The 20,140-nt window shown below is 33.1% G+C and overlaps 1 protein-coding gene and 1 long non-coding RNA gene across 2 annotated transcripts in view; one reads left to right on the forward strand and one right to left on the reverse strand.

Moving 5' to 3' along the window:
• The window catches only part of LOC125678569 (phthioceranic/hydroxyphthioceranic acid synthase-like), a 41,450-nt gene extending 21,618 nt beyond the window's left edge, over positions 1–19,832 (reverse strand). The window contains exons 1-2 of the mRNA XM_056156149.1: positions 19,625–19,832; positions 3,586–3,601 (exon numbers count right to left, since the gene is read on the reverse strand). Of these exons, the coding sequence (XP_056012124.1) occupies positions 3,586–3,601; positions 19,625–19,832 (224 nt within the window). The remainder of the gene's footprint in view (positions 1–3,585; positions 3,602–19,624) is intronic.
• LOC125648811 (uncharacterized) lies at positions 16,331–18,116 on the forward strand. Its single transcript, XR_008800463.1, has 2 exons — positions 16,331–16,568; positions 17,436–18,116. It is a non-coding gene; the product is annotated as an uncharacterized LOC125648811 (long non-coding RNA).
• Positions 19,833–20,140: the final 308 nt, after the last annotated feature.

Here is a 20,140-nt window from a genome sequence, read left to right on the forward strand (position 1 = left end):
TCATCACCTTTATAAGAGTTATGAGATTGATCACTGTTCGTTATCTTCACCTTTATAAGAGTTATGAGATTGATCACTGTTCGTTATCATCACCTTTATAAGAGTTATGAGATTGATCACTGTTCGTTATCATCACCTTTATAAGAGTTATGAGATTGATCACTGTTCGTTATCTTCACCTTTATAAGAGTTATGAGATTGATCACTGTTCGTTATCTTCACCTTTATAAGAGTTATGAGATTGATCACTGTTCGTTATCTTCACCTTTATAAGAGTTATGAGATTGATCACTGTTCGTTATCTTCACCTTTATAAGAGTTATGAGATTGATCACTGTTCGTTATCTTCACCTTTATAAGAGTTATGAGATTGATCACTGTTCGTTATCTTCACCTTTATAAGAGTTATGAGATTGATCACTGTTCGTTATCATCACCTTTATAAGAGTTATGAGATTGATCACTGTTCGTTATCATCACCTTTATAAGAGTTATGAGATTGATCACTGTTCGTTATCATCACCTTTATAAGAGTTATGAGATTGATCACTGTTCGTTATCATCACCTTTATAAGAGTTATGAGATTGATCACTGTTCGTTATCTTCACCTTTATAAGAGTTATGAGATTGATCACTGTTCGTTATCATCACCTTTATAAGAGTTATGAGATTGATCACTGTTCGTTATCATCACCTTTATAAGAGTTATGAGATTGATCACTGTTCGTTATCTTCACCTTTATAAGAGTTATGAGATTGATCACTGTTCGTTATCTTCACCTTTATAAGAGTTATGAGATTGATCACTGTTCGTTATCATCACCTTTATAAGAGTTATGAGATTGATCACTGTTCGTTATCATCACCTTTATAAGAGTTATGAGATTGATCACTGTTCGTTATCATCACCTTTATAAGAGTTATGAGATTGATCACTGTTCGTTATCTTCACCTTTATAAGAGTTATGAGATTGATCACTGTTCGTTATCATCACCTTTATAAGAGTTATGAGATTGATCACTGTTCGTTATCTTCACCTTTATAAGAGTTATGAGATTGATCACTGTTCGTTATCTTCACCTTTATAAGAGTTATGAGATTGATCACTGTTCGTTATCTTCACCTTTATAAGAGTTATGAGATTGATCACTGTTCGTTATCTTCACCTTTATAAGAGTTATGAGATTGATCACTGTTCGTTATCTTCACCTTTATAAGAGTTATGAGATTGATCACTGTTCGTTATCTTCACCTTTATAAGAGTTATGAGATTGATCACTGTTCGTTATCATCACCTTTATAAGAGTTATGAGATTGATCACTGTTCGTTATCATCACCTTTATAAGAGTTATGAGATTGATCACTGTTCGTTATCTTCACCTTTATAAGAGTTATGAGATTGATCACTGTTCGTTATCATCACCTTTATAAGAGTTATGAGATTGATCACTGTTCGTTATCATCACCTTTATAAGAGTTATGAGATTGATCACTGTTCGTTATCTTCACCTTTATAAGAGTTATGAGATTGATCACTGTTCGTTATCATCACCTTTATAAGAGTTATGAGATTGATCACTGTTCGTTATCATCACCTTTATAAGAGTTATGAGATTGATCACTGTTCGTTATCTTCACCTTTATAAGAGTTATGAGATTGATCACTGTTCGTTATCATCACCTTTATAAGAGTTATGAGATTGATCACTGTTCGTTATCTTCACCTTTATAAGAGTTATGAGATTGATCACTGTTCGTTATCTTCACCTTTATAAGAGTTATGAGATTGATCACTGTTCGTTATCATCACCTTTATAAGAGTTATGAGATTGATCACTGTTCGTTATCTTCACCTTTATAAGAGTTATGAGATTGATCACTGTTCGTTATCTTCACCTTTATAAGAGTTATGAGATTGATCACTGTTCGTTATCTTCACCTTTATAAGAGTTATGAGATTGATCACTGTTCGTTATCTTCACCTTTATAAGAGTTATGAGATTGATCACTGTTCGTTATCTTCACCTTTATAAGAGTTATGAGATTGATCACTGTTCGTTATCTTCACCTTTATAAGAGTTATGAGATTGATCACTGTTCGTTATCTTCACCTTGATAAACAGAACAGTAACGATAGGCACAGAAAGGTTGAAAGCGCTAATAATGGATATCAGGCACAAACATATGGTGACTTCGGAAATACATTGTTGATCAAATTCAATTTATTTGAATTAAGATGAATAACTGTATGTCACTCCGCAAAAAGAGACAACAAATAGACATATATTTTTAATGAGATCGCATCAAGTGATTTTTGTACTTAATTTTTCGAATATAATTTACAAAATAAAAGCAACAACAAGAAGGACCTATGGTTACTATTGAATTTCTAATGTTTTAGGCATACATTTTATTAGAATATACTTCGAAATAAAATTCGGATCTTATTCTACCTCTCTTGACTCAAGTTTTAGGTCACTTGAACTATAAGTCCAAGTAAGCTTTTCTTATAACCTATTGCCCGTTATGTGTACCTCTGCCTCTCCATCATTTTGTATACTTTACACAATTTTGACTTCTCTCAAGTTTCGGGACCAATTTCAACAAACTTGGATGAGTACATTCATGAGTTTGAGAAATTCAAAGTTGTTCAAATGAAGGATCAAGTTTACCCTATTATAAGAAGAGATAATGAAGAAAAGGTAAAAATAAGATGGATCAGTTGGAAATATTCTTCTCAAGTTCCACTGAGCTTGAAAAAATTGACTTCATTGAAATCTTCCATACATTGTGCAAATTCACACTAAAGGATCAGAGATTTACAAATAAGTATTTAGGGAAAATTCTTGAAAATGTTCCCATGGACAGCAAGGATATGATTAGTCATATCAACATGCAAGTATCGGTATATTTAAATTTCTTCAAATCATGCGTCAGGTTGAAGGCTGGGGTAATAATAGTTAATCAATGTTTTAATCAATATATATATATATATATATATATATATATATATATATATATATATATATATATATAAGTCAATAAAAAAAGCAGGAAAATATACAGTTCCAAAATATATTTAAATATATTTTGGAACTGCATATTTTCCTGCTTTTTTATTGAATTATTTTGACTGTGTGATATCAACTCTTTCTATTTGGATTATATATATATATATATATATATATATATATATATATATATATATAATTTTAAAAAAATCTCCTAAAAACAATAGGACCATGACTAATCACATCATCTGCTCGAGGAGGGTAGGGAAACTTTCTGTATTTTCCCCTGACTTCATTTTAATATGTATACAAACTCAAAATAACAAACTAATATACATGTAGACTGATGTTTTGACAGCATAAACAGTTACTTGTTCAGCAAAAATGGAAAAAGGAAATATTTATGTCTAGTGATCAGTCATTAAAATTCACATTGCTAAACACCACTCGGATTCTACGCACAAGAACTCTAAAGTTAATATCAAAAGGTGTTGGAGTTCCTCATTGACAATATCTTCGTAGTCTTTTGCGATCAGTTCTTCCAACAGTTTGTTGGAATTCCTATGGGCACGAATCGTGCTCCTTTACTAGGTGACATATTTTCATATTCTTATATATATATATATATAGGTAAAAAATAAAAATGAGACACGATGCCGTTTAGTAAAGCTTTAGCGCTCTCATTTCAAATCTTCAGAAGCTTTACATTTAGTAACATAGTGACGTTACAGTACACGACACAAGTTTTATGCGTGTTCCACGCAACGCGGTGGAACAAATTTGCCCCAAACACGGTGGACCTTTAAAATTGTCGGCACCTTTGAAGTCCTATTTTTCCGCGCGAGCTAGACATTGAAGTCCACGGAGGATCTCCGTGGATGCCACCGCGCATCTCCGTGGATGTCACCTGTACCTCCGTCGATGCCATCGTGTACCTCCGTGTGATAAAACAAAGAAATAATTTCCGAAATGATTCACCCAAAAAACCTTTTCACTTGGCCAGCATACATGCCCTCACCCCATTACTTATTTAGAAATTAGCTATAAATCATTCAATTCTTGTAATTGTTGTTTAATGATACGTTGGTGTTTTCGGTTCATATCCGTATGTAGACTTCCCTGCAGACGTTCACATCTTTTTATGAAACGCCCAAATTCTCGACATCCTGTATATAAACACCTGTGTTATTCCTACCACTCGTCGGTACATTGTTTCACGGCACGTGCAGCACAATTTCACCAAATAAAAGAAGGGTCATGAACAACGACAATCACATGCCAGTAATTTCAATTTGATAAACAGCAGTTCAAAGAAATGTGTACCATAAGCAATAGTTTATTTTTACGTAAAGTTTTCATTGTAATTAAGAATATGTGATTAAGGTCAGCTTTATACATGTACATGTTTACATTGGATATGAATTTCATTATCTACTCAACTGTGAAGCAATGTGAGCAAAGAATCAAATTTTTATCACTTAAACAAATAAATATTAAAACTATCTTTACTTTTAAACAAACCTTTAGAAAACTCCGTACTTTCATTAAGAAAATTTCATTAGAATGCCCATACTTCACATTAATAATAACACGTTTTTTAAAGTTTTTTTTTCTAACTTGATAAATACTTTATTACACGCATGTATTATTTACTAAATGTATATATAACAGCTTTTTGTCTTTATATTTTTGTATACCATTGCATAATGGTGATGAGATTCAATAAATTGAATTGAGTACATGTAGTCTTGAAATATCACAAAGTAAAGAGTTGACAACGATTAAAATAAAAATGCAGACGTTTTCTCGTTTATTCAGTAACTCAATAACTTGCGTGTCTTCTGAATGAAAGTTGTAAAACAAACGTACTAGGTTTTGGTCAGTTATAACATAATACAGGGGTAAAATTCATTTAATCTCCGCTAGCAATGGGTTTTGAGTCAACTGTGCATTCGTGCACGAATAATCTCGGCTAACGAAGATGAAAAAAAGAAGCCTAGATAGTCCGCTTGCATTAACATGTATTATGAAGGTGCAATCGAAAAATTATCCAGTAAATCCAATGATGTTGCAGTATATATAGCATGTATTTATTTTATTTTTGACTGAGAGGAAGATAGACAGCTAAGCACGTAACATCGTTTTAGAAAGGGGGGGGGGGGGACTCATTCATTAGTCCTAACCCGGACCAGCCGAAAAATTTAACATGTAAAGAAAACAAAATGGGAAATAAAAAAAAAATATCAGAATGAAAGGGGATGGATACAATTTCTTTCTGATTAATTAATCAGAAAGAAATTGTACTTTCAAGATTTATACTGAACGTATTAAACTTCCCGTATCTGCATACATTCATGAATATTATAATTAATGATTACCAATTCTCTCTCTCTCTCTCTCTCTCTCTCTCTCTCTTGCTTTCATTATCTAATGCATCTAAAGATTAAATTAAAGATTTTAATAATCGATAGCGTATATGAATAAAAGCAAATAATCGTTAAGTCATTTCTGTTTATATTTATATTAGTTTTTTTTTATGAACTAGTTGCATTTGACACCGAGGATTTACATCCTTAAATATTGATTACGAGCACGTAGAATCGGAGAGGGTGTACTTTGAAAACTTGAAAGGTTTTCGTAATCGGACAATTTAAGCACCATTTTTGTTGTTATTTTGTTGCTTGTCAAGAAATTTACACAACTTAACCGGCAACATACCCCTTCTGATACATTGAAAAATATAAGTAATATTAGCACGGGGCTCTATAAAGTTCAATTGCAGTTTGGTCATACTTCGTCATTCAATAACTTATTCAAAAAAAAAAAAAAAAATGTTTGTCGGATTAGCGGTACTATGATGTATGACTATAACAATGACCTGTGTATAACTTGTACATTCCATGCAAATTCGAAGGGGTTTTCGCCTCAGTAGAACAATGGGGGTCAGCTAATCCGTGTATTTGAAATCAACTGAAGTGCTTAGCTTCTTGCGGAAAGTGTGAAATATATTGGGTCGGCGTAAGATACCCGTGATCTTAGACTAGATCTGATATCGCGCCGACCCAATATATTTCACACTTTTCATGAGAAGTCAAAACCCAAACTAGCTAACCGTAATTTAGTTATACTGTGAGAAAGACCCTAGGAATTTGCATGGTATATACTTATTATACAAAAATCATTGCATTATCCAGACACTCCCGATGAACATTTTTTTTTATGAAAACCTCTATCAAAGTACTTCGAACATAAATCTCAGTCGAATGTTATTAACTCGGGATTTCAAAAATAAATCATTCGATGGTTTGTATTTTTGCTTCTATTAATTACGTAATAAATTAATTCCAATTTGTTAATCATATATAATGCTCTAATGTCTATATTGGATCAAGTTATATTTGTCAAGATGCATATCAACACAATATGATGGAGGTAATTATATTAAACAGCGCATTTGTCAGAGAGAGAGAGAGAGAGAGAGAGAGAGAGAGAGAGAGAGAGAGAGAGAGCACATCGGTAATTATTAAATATCCCTATCACATGTTGTACATGTGTGTTTTTCATTTACTGAATATACTAATTCGCATTCAAAACAGGAATTGCCTGCAAGTACGCATTATTTTAACATAGAATTTAAGAATATTTTAATGAAGAAAGAAGACTAAAAGAAAAAAAGTCAAAACCAGGTTTTCTTAAAAACATAATATAAAGTGTTTGGTATCGTTGGAATCGGTTCAAGATGCTGAAAAACAATATAAGTATAAGAGGGGAAAATATTGACATTTTTTCTTTTCTTAAAATTCCACCCATATCTTGATTATTTGGCCTGCGGCACATTTTAACATCTCCCGCAAGGCGCCCGTGGCCAGAACAAAGCTCTTAGCAGCTGTGTGTATTCGCAAATAACACACACCGTGGAACACGGAGGACACGGTGTATCTCCGTGGATTTTCCACCGTGGTCTTTCCACGGTGGGGTGTATAAAACTCGTGTCGTGTACTGTACATCACTAACAGTGGAACGTTAAAATTAAACAAATCTAGACGTCATTACAGATCCCTGGGTCGAGGCCTCTGCTGGTGGACTTACTAGCTTGAAAATACGGATGTATATTTAATTGCTGTTATAAAATTTAGAAATTCATTTCGAAATTAAGGATTATCTCCCTCATGCATAGCTCTTATCCTTAGACGAATTTGACTCCACTTATTTTGGCACGCTGTTTTCCGCTATGCAAGGTGAAGATAACGAACAGTGATCAATCTCATAACTCCTATAAGCAATACAAAATAGATAGTTGGGCAAACACGGACCCCTGGACACACTAGAGGTGGGATCAGGTGCCTAGGAGGAGTAAGAATTCCCTGTTGACCGGTCACACCCGCCGTGAGCCCTATATCCTGATCAGGTAAACGGAGTTATCCGCAGTCGAAATCAGTGTGCCAAGAACAGCTTAACAATCGGTATGAAACACGTCAGACAGCATTTGACCAAATAGTTTTAAAACTTGATTGTTATTTCGGATTTCAAAGATTTCGGTTGAGCATCACTAAAGAGACATTATTTGTCGAAATGCGCATCTGGTGCATCAACATTTTGTAAATGAAAATGTTTTCACGCATTAATTTATAATGACATCACTGTAAACACTATGTTGTAACGTTCAGTGTCTTATGACGTCGACATTTGTTTTGCTTTACTATGAGGTCACAATGAACAATACGTTTCAACAGTCAGTATGTAATGACATCTAGATTTGTTTAATTTTAACGTTCCGCTGTTTGTGATGTAACGTCGCTATGTTACTAATGTAAAGCTGCTGAAGATTTGAAATGAAAGCGCTAAAGCTTTACTAAACGTCTTCGTGTTTCATTTTTATTTTTTACCTATACTTTTACCGATCATTGCGAAAAGTAACTATTATCTCTCTCTCTCTCTCTCTCTCTCTCTCTCTCTCTCTCTCTATATATATATATATATATTTGATTGAAACATTTTCCCATAGAGAAAAACAAAAGTTGTTGCAGCCTTTCCAATTTTGACGGTAATCTCGTCAGAATTGGAAAGTATGCAAATATCAAAATCTACGAGGTATGTGTTCTTAGCACACTGTTCTATGGATTTCAAACCTGGATCCTCTACAGTAAGGAGGAAAAGGGACTCAACACTTTCTAGAATTTCCATATTACATTGTACAAAGAGAAATACTCTTTAATATTTTTTTAAAGTTAATAATTATTAATACCCTTGTTACAGTCGAAATATTATTGGTGTTTGATTTCATAGGTGAATCGTTTTGTATTATTAAATATATATTTCATACAATCCATTCCTTCATTGAAAAAAGTAAGAGATTCAGTAGTTGATACTGTTGTTCAAAATGTATGTACATACATGTATGTACTCACTCAATACTTCACTGTAGAGCTAAACACATTTCTGAATCCGAATTGTTGTATGTATGTGTTATATTCTTACCATATACGGCAAGTAATTGTATTCCCCTTTATTGATAATTGTTTAATTTGTAATATATTTCATTTTTGTTCAGATATTTTGTTGATATTTTCATGTACTGCATGTATGTTAATCAACTTCTGTCCTAACTGACCTCTGACCATGGAAAGGGTTTACATACTAAGCAGTTTTCCTGTTGTCTAATCATATTTATTATCTAGTTTCTATATATACATGAATAAAATGCTGTTCAAACAAATAAAAAACAACAACTCTGGGCAGCAATAATTGATCAAATAGGTATCAAACATGCTAACATAATGTCCCCATTACCAAAAAGAACTGTGACTTCTGATCAATGTGTCTATTGTAAACGTCGCCTCGGAAGTTAATGTTAGAAAACTCATAGATTCCATCAAACTTAATTTTGAAAAACTTTATTTGTTTTCAACACAAAGAAGCATAACAAAAACTAGATCATAACGAACTGAGTACGTTAGAGCAAGAAGGAGTTGTCCATTATTTTTTTTAGGTGCGATGAAGAATGCGTTATCAAGGCGGTTCCATATGAGTATTCAAAGTAAGAAAGATCGTTGTAGGTAAAATAACTTCAACATCCAAAACTTAACATATACATGTATACGTAGACCTACAATAAATAAATATTAATAAAACTGGTATCAACTTTAGCATAGATTTTATTTGCTTAGTTATTCACTGATATTGTAGAATATTGCTTTTCCTTGTAAATGAATATTGGTAGGAAGTAGGTAATTCAAACCACCATAAAAATGTTTTATACTCTCTAATGTATACCAATTACAATATTTCTAAAGTTTTGGAGAATCGTTTCTTTTTATGAGTTTCTTCCCCTGAAAAAAAAAGGCGTGGAAATAAACTGATAATTTACGACACCGCTAATTACACAAAACAAAGTCCGCTATAATTCAAGCTCTTTCGATTCATTTGTCGTTAGATACAGTATTGCATTGTTCGTCTGTAAGCAAGAAAGGGTAATGTAGCTAAATGAATTATTATTGTGTTTTAGAACTGAAAAAAAAGATAAGGTGGATATCTTCTAACTTGTCTAGAAAATGACAAAATCCATCCTAAAGCTATCAATAGCAAATATCTTATAAATAAGAATACCGTTCAAATGTGTTTTTGAATTGCTACATGTAACATTTAGGAATCAGGAGACGTAGTCATTGTAGAACATTGTTATATGAAAATCTTTGACTTTGAAGTCCATTAACTACCTTAAAATACTAAAAAAGAGTCATTATTCCGTAAATGACTCTTCTTAGGGTAAGGCAATAACAATAATGGCGATGATTAAAAGTAATAAATCCAGAGGCAAGAACGTACGTTTTATAAGCAAAGCAAGGACAAAAGATCTGCGTACTCCAGAAAGAAAATTATTGTACCAGTAGTAAGTTTGTCTTCGGCGCCAGATTTTTTTTTAGAATCCCTATAATTAACTAATCTATAAATTCATCAAAAATATTAGAGCAATATTAATTGTCGTTAAAATATAATATTCAATCAAAGAAGACAACCAACTCGTGATTGGTAATTCTGATCATTTCCTTTACAAGTATGCGAAAAGTGACGTCACGTATTTTTCATTATGATGTTTTTGAAAAATATTGTTGGATAAGATAAGGGCCTTTTTTGCTACGAACGGCTCATTTGATGATATTTTCTCTTTGTATTTAAGAAAAAAAAAATCACCATACAATTTTTACAAATGACAAATCAATAGACAGATTGCTTAAATTTTATAAGAAAAAATGTAGCACTATTTTGATGAGTGATGATTTTTCAATGAGAGGTACCGCACTCATCCTAGAGGGCCTAGATGTATAGTATGAATAGATATGGCCATGTTGATTCATACAAAATGGAATGTGCACAATATATCCAAAGTATCTGCATTTTACACACACACACACACACACACACAAACACACACACACACACACACACATATATATATATATATATACATATATACATGTATATATATATATATATATATGTGTGTGTGTGTGTGTGTGTGTGTGTGTGTGTGTGTGTGTGATATTGCTCTATATATGAAATTAAAGATCTATAAATTTAAAGAATGGAAAGGTAATGGTAAAGATAACTTGCAGTTATCAATCTTATAATCAATATAAACAATACCAAACACTAGAGGTGTAATCATGTATCCAGAGGAGTAACCATCCCCTGTTGACCGGTCACACTCTCCGTGAGCCTTATATATCAATCTGGTAAACGGCTATAATCTGTAATCAATATCAGTGTGCAAAGAATGGCTTAAAAGACAGCATTAGACCCAATGACAGTTTCTCTTGGTAGATTTGATCGTTATAGGGGATGCTTACTCCTCCTAGGCACCTGATCTCACCTCGTTTCCGCGCTCCCCCCGCGGGATTGAGCTACCGCGGTCTTACCTGTATATGATTAATATGGGAAGTTCACAAAGAGAAGCTGAAATAATTCCGTTTGTCATGAAGTTGAGTTGTTAGTTTGCCGTTAACTTTAAAGTTCAATAAATATCCAAGTATTAAGCACCTAGGTACCTGATCCTACCTCTGGTGTGTCCAGGGGTCGGTGTTTGTCCAGCTATTAATTTTGTATTCCTTATAGGAGTTATGAGATTGATCGCTGTTCATTATCTTCATTTTGTATGTGAAGATTCTTGTGCATTCCATTTCAGAAAAGTTAAGTAGTTATCAAGTGAATATTTAAGGAGAATTATGGTTAACTGATTGAACAACAGTACAGCAAACGGTACAACATACGCCCGTAGGACAGTGAAATTAAACTTGAAAGCATATCACGCACTCTGAATTGATACCACACACATTCTGATCAGAAAAACTTTAAAGTAGGTCATCAATCCATTTGACATGTGAACTGAATATGTATTTCTCTGAGAGGGAGGTTGTGACAAAATGTCAATGCGATATCTGTATCTATGACAGATAAAGTCCAGGAAACAATTTCATCTACTTTTAGCCTTGAAGTAGGTCATGGTGCACCAATTCAGTTGAAATGTCTGAAATTTGAAGTGGTAATGTATTTCTCTGAGAGGGAGGTTGTGACAAAATATAGCAATACCTGTGACTGGAAAACTTTTTGACCTTCTACCCCTAAAATAAATCATAGTGTATAGTAGGTCAACGATAGACCAATCCAGCTGAAATGCAAACTGAACTTGTATTCCTCCAAGGGGAAGCCTGTGACTAAATATTAAGGCAATATCTTTACCCGTAATGAAAGAAGTCCGAAAAACTGTTTGACTTAATTTTATGCGTTAAAGTAGGTCATGAATAGACCAATCAAGCTGAAATACTAACTACTCTTGTATTCCTCCAAGAGAAAGTATGTGACTAAATCTTAAGGCAATATCTGTATCCGTTATGAACAAATCCTCCGGAAAACAGTTTGGCTTAATTTCAGCCCAAAAGTTGGTCAAGGATTAATCAATTCAGCTGAAATGCAAACTAAAGTTGAATGTATTGCTCCAAGAGGAAGCCTACGACTAAATATCAGGGCAATATCTGTATCCGTAATGAAAAAAGCACGGAAAACTGTTTGACCTATTTTTAGCCCGAAAGTAGGTCAAGGACGGACCAATCCAGCGGAAATACAAACTGAAGTTGTATGTCTCCAAGAGGAAGTATGTGACTAAATTTCAGGGCAATATCTTTATCTATAATGAAAAAAGTCCTGAAAACTGTTTAACCTACTTTTAATCCTAATGTACATGTAGGTCACGGACGGAGAAGCCAATCTAGCTGAAATGCAAATTGAACTTTTCCTCTGAGAGGAAGCTTATGTGTAAATTTCAAGGCAATATCGGTATCTGTAACGAAAAGAGTTTGGAAACCCTTTGGTCTACTTATAGCTATAAAGTAAGTCAAGGACGGACCAATCCAGTTGAAATACAAACTTGCTCTTTTGTCTTTTGATGGAGAAATTGTAACCAAATTTCGAAGTTGTACATTCATCCGTTACGGAAAAAAATCCAGAAAACATGATCTCGGACGGACAGTCAGCCAACCAGATAGATGCAGGGACAGTGCCATAACATAATTACGTCCCGTCTAATGAAGGGCGTATAAAAAGGACAAAGGAATGTCAAAGGAATTCGTCAACTTTACTCAAGAAGATTCACACTGAAATCCAATAAACCTTTCTGCATTGAAGAGGAAAGGATTAAGAGAGAGTTCTACTTATGATTTATTGCGAGCATGAATGATTCTCCCACCGTGGAGGAAATCCATGTGGTACATTCTCTGTCCGGCTTGCCATCCATATCCACTCTCCCAGATGGAACATATACATTTAACACCAACTACTGTTTGTGTTATTTATATCACGTCAAATCGCAAAATATAATATTCGTGTTGACATTTTTGGAATCATCTTCAACTGAAATTCCAATGTAATTCCAAATATCCTATACTAAATTCAGTTTCCCTTTGAATTATGTATGCAGTACATTACAGTATAGAAAATTCAAAATTAAATATACCACATTTCTCACCTTTTGTTGAAGCTACAGTTTTGTCCATGTTCGTTGTTTTAAAAAAATGTCCGTTTGAACGCTTGAAAGTGCCTTTTGATAGGAATGTATTACAGGGTTTTGAATTATTATTTAAAGAGTAAATTACTGGTTATCCCAGAGAGAGAAAAACGTAGCAAAGTAATTTCATCTGTTTTTAACAGTTTTGCTCCAAAGGGAGGCAACTTGTTTATACCAAACGGTTTGAGGAAATTTGACCTTTTTTTGTTGTTGTCTATTTAAAATTCACCACCTACCGTTTTTTTGCATGAATTTATACATTTCATAATATATTGATTATCATAGTGCTAAAATGTCAACAATATCTCATTGTTACTTTTATTTATTCTTTATTTTTTGTTTTTATGTTTTATTTAATTCAATATCAACAAATATATAAATCATTTATCAACATTATTTTCTTACAACAACCATGTTCTACATATTCAAATATATGTTATACATTAATGAATTTGTAGTGCAATATATAATACAATTGTATGTAATAAAGTTTACAATAGTTAGATTGAATTGTCAAGTCATACAAAGCTATTGTTTACCACATGAAAGGCTACCTTCGTTTACCTGTAAGGCACACTACCACATACACTAAGAGTCCAATTGCCTCCAGGTAAACAAATTGTGAAGGAACCGTCTCCCTCCAAACCGGGCCTCTCATATACAAAATTCAAATCAAAAAGTATCAAAAGTTGTACAAACTTTCTTCAATATATTTTCAATACATATATTTGAATACGATTTTTCTGCAATGTATTGTTATGTATTTAAAACCCGTTTCACTGAGATATATAAATTTTCACTGTTACAATGTAAAACTTATACGGTACCAATTTTGAAGCACCAGATGCGCATTTCGACAAATAATGTCTCTTCAGTGATGCTCAACCGAAATGTTTGAAATCCGACAAAACTATGAAGTTTTAGAGCTAAATATAGCCAAAAACAGCGTGCTAAAAAGTGGAGCCAAATTCGTCTAAGGATAAGAGCTATGCATGAGGGAGATAATCCTTAATTTTGAAATGAATTTCTAAATTTCATAACAAGAGGTTTATTTAGTCTACATTTCATTATATAGTTATAAATCTTCAGTGCAATGAAAGAAATAAAAATATTAAGAGCCTCTGATAGATTTGTTTCATTGTAAAAGCCTATGACGATATGTTTCCAAGAAATATCAAGATTTAGTACATTAATAATCCTTTTCATATTCTTTTAGACGTTCTACAGGCATATATAAGGTGTTCTATGTTTTCAAATTCATCACAGTTTTCACAATATTTTTGTATATTTGGATTCCATTTGCTAACATTCAGATTATCATTCAAAAGTTTATGTAACAATTTATAGTTAAACTCTGATATTTGTTTATCTGAAATTTTTGCGACTTTTAAGAGATAAATTGTCTTCCATAAAGATTTCGGAACGTCAAACTTTTCCGTCCAAAAGTTGTCTGTGATTGGCTTAATGAACTTGTTATAGAAGAAAGACGATTTCATATTCAATATGTTAACAAAGTTATTTCCTTTAAATAATACATGCACGTCGTCTTTAATGTAAAACTTATACGGTACCAATTTTGATGCACCAGATGCACATTTCGACAAATAATGTCTCTTCAGTGATGCTTAACCGAAATGTTTGAAATCCGAAATAACAATAAACTTGTAACAGCTATTTTTAGAGCTATCACAGGGAAAAACAGTGTGCCAAAAAAGTGGAGTCAAATTCATCTAAGGATAAGAGCTATGAGTAAAGGAGATAATCCTTAATTTTGAAATGAATTTCTAAATTTTATAACAGCAATCAAATATACATCCGTATTTTCAAACTAGTAACGAAGTACTTAGCTACTGGGCTGTAGAGACCCTCAAATATTAATATAGGCATATTTTTTGCAGTCAAATATATAAGTAAAGCGGTTGAACATTGTTTTCAAAATACAGTATTCACAGATAATATTGTTTCTATGAAAGATAAAATCTTGAAAATATTTTAAATCTCTAAATACACCATTGTTATATCATATAAGTCTTTGGTGTATAGAACTCCTGACTTGACGCAATTGGGAAAATAAATTGGATGGTTTTTGAACTGAAATAGGTTATTTTTCCAAATTGGTTACTTTTATTTCAAACTTCAATTTTTTGTGAACTATGTATTCATGTACGAATGGGATATTTTGGTTAATTCCTTATTTCTAGTAAGTTTCTGTTTTCCATTTATTCATACCACGTTAATGTTATGTTTCATTGTTTGATGCTAAAAGGAATTGATATACTTTCAGAATAATTCTTAATCCATACTTATATCAACCCTTATCTGCTCATCTGAGACATTCGTAAGATTTTTTGTTACCCCTACCCTCCTTAATACGAATTTTTGATGGGTTGATGCATTAATTCTCTTCAAACACATTTTATTTCTTTATATATAAGAATTGTAATGCAAAACAATCTAATCGATGCAATAAACATGCTTTTGCAACTTTTCTATACATTCAATTTTTTTCGTTTGGTTTAAATATTTTTTTGGTTTAGTTATTTTGTTTGTATTTAGACCTTGCGTATAGTTGACAAATACATGATATGCGATATCCTCCAATCGTTTGATCAACATAAGCAATTACCAGCGATTAACTAACTAAATAAGTACATTAATTTAAAAGCAAACGTACCATCAAACAGTGTAACACATCATTCGGTACTTAATACATTAATTAACTCAAATATTTTGTTTTACTATACATCTAGAAATGATGGATATATCGCAATAAAACGGGAGAAAATACCTTAGACCCATTGAAATACCGACGAAATGTGCATAGACTAATGATGATTCAACTTAACCATGACATTGAATTATGTCTACTTGTCAACTTTAATGATATCAACGTTTGCTATCGTTATAAGAATATCAAATGCTATTAAAGAAAATAACTGCTGTGATCTAACAAAGTCGACATTATAAGATTTAATGTAAAGTTAGCCATCAAAGTTATCGATATTCGTGAAAATAAAATATCGTTGAATTTCTTGCATTGGTGAACGAATTTATAATTATGCTATATAGTCGTTTATTGTAAATTAAAATCTAATAAATATAGTTCATATTATTGGATATTTCTGAAATCGTTAAATATTTTATGATTAAACCTATATCAATTCACGCTTCCACTGTCGTCAGGGGAGGTGCGGTTATCATCTCCGCACAGCCAATCAGAATCACGGAAGAATTGTCCGCCATTACCTCCGTCAAAACTCATGATGACGGAGGTTTTGAGGTACAGATGTTTTAGCCTGATTACTTCGAGTTCTCAGAAAATTGGTGGGATTGTGTGCATCGGGGAAATGCAACAGTGATTCACGTTACCCAGAAAGGATACTAGAAGTAATGTTTATCCCATTTCCAAACCCCAAATCACATAAAGATTAATGTTTACGTTGGATAAAGGCGTGCGGTAGGCCCCACAGTAAGAGCAGAATGGACCGGCACACAAAGTAAGTTAGTCTTAGCAGACAATTATGTATTAGTTAATAGTAATAGTTAAATCAGGGACTGATAATAATACATGCCCATGTCATGTGTATGAATGTACTAAGAGCTATAGTTGCTTGGGTTCAGGACCCCCCCCCCCCCCCTTCTCCCGAATTGGCCGAATAACCTGCACGACTTGATTTAAATTATTTCTTGTTGAAAATCCTACTAATGCATGTCAACAATGTCATGCATACCCCAAAATAGCTCTTTTTAAGAATTTCCCCCATTAAATATAACAATTCGTGTAGCTAGGTTATTCAAGGGGGGGGGGGGTGTCATGAACCCAAGCACCTGTGCTAAGAGCTACACAATACTATTTTTATTTTACTATAATATTATCTATTAAAAAGAATCCCCTATCTAAACTATTTTCATATCTAGGGTCAATTCATTTAATGTTTACACCAATATCTATGCAGTTTCTGGTCTGGTGTCTTAAATTTTCCCTGCTCAGCCATACATATCATAACATGACTGTAAGAGCGCCATATTCAAAGTTTTCGTTCCATGATTCCTACAATAGATCATACCAGGGGATAAAGTTCTAAAGTTTCAGTAATCAGACTAATTCCGTGGTCAAAGTTTTTAAATATCAATAGAATTTATGTCCATATATATTTTGTAATAAATGGTTTTAAATTCGAATTTAGATTTCATAATAATTCAAGCAATCTGAAATTTTATAAGTAGTAATAAATTGTTGGGTGTAATGTATGCATAGGATCTTTCATGTAATAGGTCAGGTCACTTTTTAAAATTTCATGACCCCTCTCAGCATCTATGTTTTACTTCCAAATGCTAAAAAAATTGTTGTTGTTTCTTTATAGATTCATTGGATATACTTGTAACAGCAGCACAAGTCAGAGAATTTACAAGACCAGTTAACAACAGCAGAAAATGCCTTTCATCAACAGAACATACTTAATCATCGTCTGCAACTCCAGTTATCAATGGAAGCCCAAGATTAACCCCACCAACAGGCCACCCCTTTTGACATTAACAGTGCTCTACAGCAAGAGAAAAAAAAAACCAGGGTTGTTTTTATATTATATCAATTTGAGACATGCCACATTTTGTACTTTGTTAGAGGTTTTTTTTATACATCTGAGCAAATTCCTCAGTGTGTAAAAAAAAAAGGAGGGGCATAACAAATATGACAAAACAATCGCAGTTGTTATTAACACTGATGAGGCTGAGACATAATTTTGAAATCAAGGACTTGGCATCAAGATTTTGTATTTCAACACAGTGTATCAGTGATATATTCTGTGCCTGAATTGACCTTATGTTGTGTTAGGTTGTGTTTCAATATAGTCCTATAGGAATGATATTAAGGAAATCACAGAAACAATCTTCTTTAAAACTACAGTTACAAATTATACATTCTGACTACAAATCAGCTACAACCTAAAGGGGACTTGTGGATTGTGATCCTTCAGGGGATACAATGGAAACTAGCTGTATGCTAATTTGTGTTATCTTGGATAAATAAAGGCTATTATTATTATCATATTTGTTAGTGAATTATTTACTGGATCTATGTCAGATGTTGCTGTTACAGAGAATAGTGGATTTTACAAACTCCTTTGTTAACTGATGGTGGGTTGAATTATTCTGGAAGGGGAATTCATTTTGGCAGACAAAGGTTTCACGATATCCAAAGAACCAGGGGAAATATGTCTGCACCTCTGTATCTCTGTCGGTGTATTCCCACCAGTTAGTATATGTATATATATGGAGACATCAATAAAGTTGGATAGTTTGCACCCTACTAATTCTTGGGCAAAACCCAGGGTTGAAGAGAAAATTGTAGAGCATGTGAATTCATTGTGTACTACTTGTATACAATGTGAGGAATTTATTTAAAATGATAAACATTTTATAAGAGAGTAAATTTATGTATAACTTTGGGAAAACTTACATTATGATGAATATAAACTAGTAGATTACTTAAATTTTCCTTCGAAATGTGTGGATGCTCAAAACTAAGAAAATGTAAGAATTTGTGCTGATTCATTGACAATTAAAATAGACAGATATTGTAAACCATTTATTCTTAAAGAACAATGATTATTCCATAGTTTTGAATTATTTGTTGAAAATAAAAAAACCATGTGGTACTTAATTTATTGTCCTATTTATGATAAACTACTCCTTTAACTAAGTATTATATTGTGTTGCTGATCCTATGTAATTACAATATGTACTATAGTACAAGAGGTTGGGTAACTAATTAAAACAGATGTTTTACGAACAGGAAATTGTTTTTTGGTCCGAGTCTTTATAATATTCTTGTTTATAATCCAAGTTTTCTATTGTGTGTCATTTAACATATTCTTGACTGTACTGTCAAAATTTCTGTTGATTTGCAAGTTTTTTTTTTTTTAATAGAAATAGATATTTGGGTGGACGTGGAATAAAAACTTGGAATGATCTAATTAACCCATTACCATTAAAAAAATTATGCATGTAAATATCTCGATGTAGATATCTAGATCTACAATATCCATTCAAGTATAACTGAAGTTGAACTATTATTCAGTTTCAACCGAACAACAAACATCGTCAATTCCGTAACAAAACAATTATTCAAAACTCGGAAAACGTTCCGTAATATTAACCCAGCTGTGCATGAACAGTAAGCATCGATGGCAGCCGAATCCTGCAATTCGAGGGTTAGACGATGTAGTGTTTCTTTACTTCAAATGCAGCGAAAGCATCTAGTGCTAACAAATAAGTTTATAATTACTGTTTCTTCCGCGTTTTTATCCACTGAAATTATGTGAACATAACCTTCTCTGAAGTATGTCAAACCCTTTGACGGACTGTTCAGTGAAAATTCACGAGTAAACAAGGCGATTGAAAAGGTATCCTGTATAAGATCGAAATCGCCCGCCATGTTGTTTACATAAGTTGACGGAGTCTGAAAACATATGACGTTCGTTGTCATCGGTGGGCGGGGCGTGGGAGAGTGAATTGTATTGGTCTAAAGCAATTCCGAAAACATCAACTTAACCAGTTGTAAGGCCAGCCTTTCTAATATACGTTTTCCCTGGGGTGTCTGGGTCTTCATCGTAAAAGGCATCCACATTGAACCTGTCTTTAGGGATGTCCTGTACATGATCTTCCCCATTCTCTAAAACACGCCAAAATTCTTCCAAATTCTCGGCGCCGGGAAATATGCAGCCAACACCTACTATCGCAATTGCATCGTCTGTGTCCATCTGGGTGATCGTTATCAAGAAAACCGTAGTTTTATTTTGTATATGTATTCAGAGGTTTTAGTTAATGTACATGGTATTGAATTCATCATTATTCTTACCTCCTCTATGTTCCTGAGTATGTATGCGTATTTATACAATGCACATGTGACGGCCCAAAACTAAGTAAACCAATCGACGTACGTTTACCCTCCGCCGTATCAACCCTATCAGTTTTTGAGATTGACATGCGCTGTAGATAGAGCGAACAAGCCAATCAAAAAGGATTAAAAATCTGCTAAATCCACCCACGTTTGTATACAGGCTAACAA

This window comes from Ostrea edulis, chromosome 2 (assembly GCF_947568905.1).
Source record: "Ostrea edulis chromosome 2, xbOstEdul1.1, whole genome shotgun sequence".
Lineage (NCBI taxonomy): Eukaryota > Metazoa > Mollusca > Bivalvia > Ostreida > Ostreidae > Ostrea > Ostrea edulis.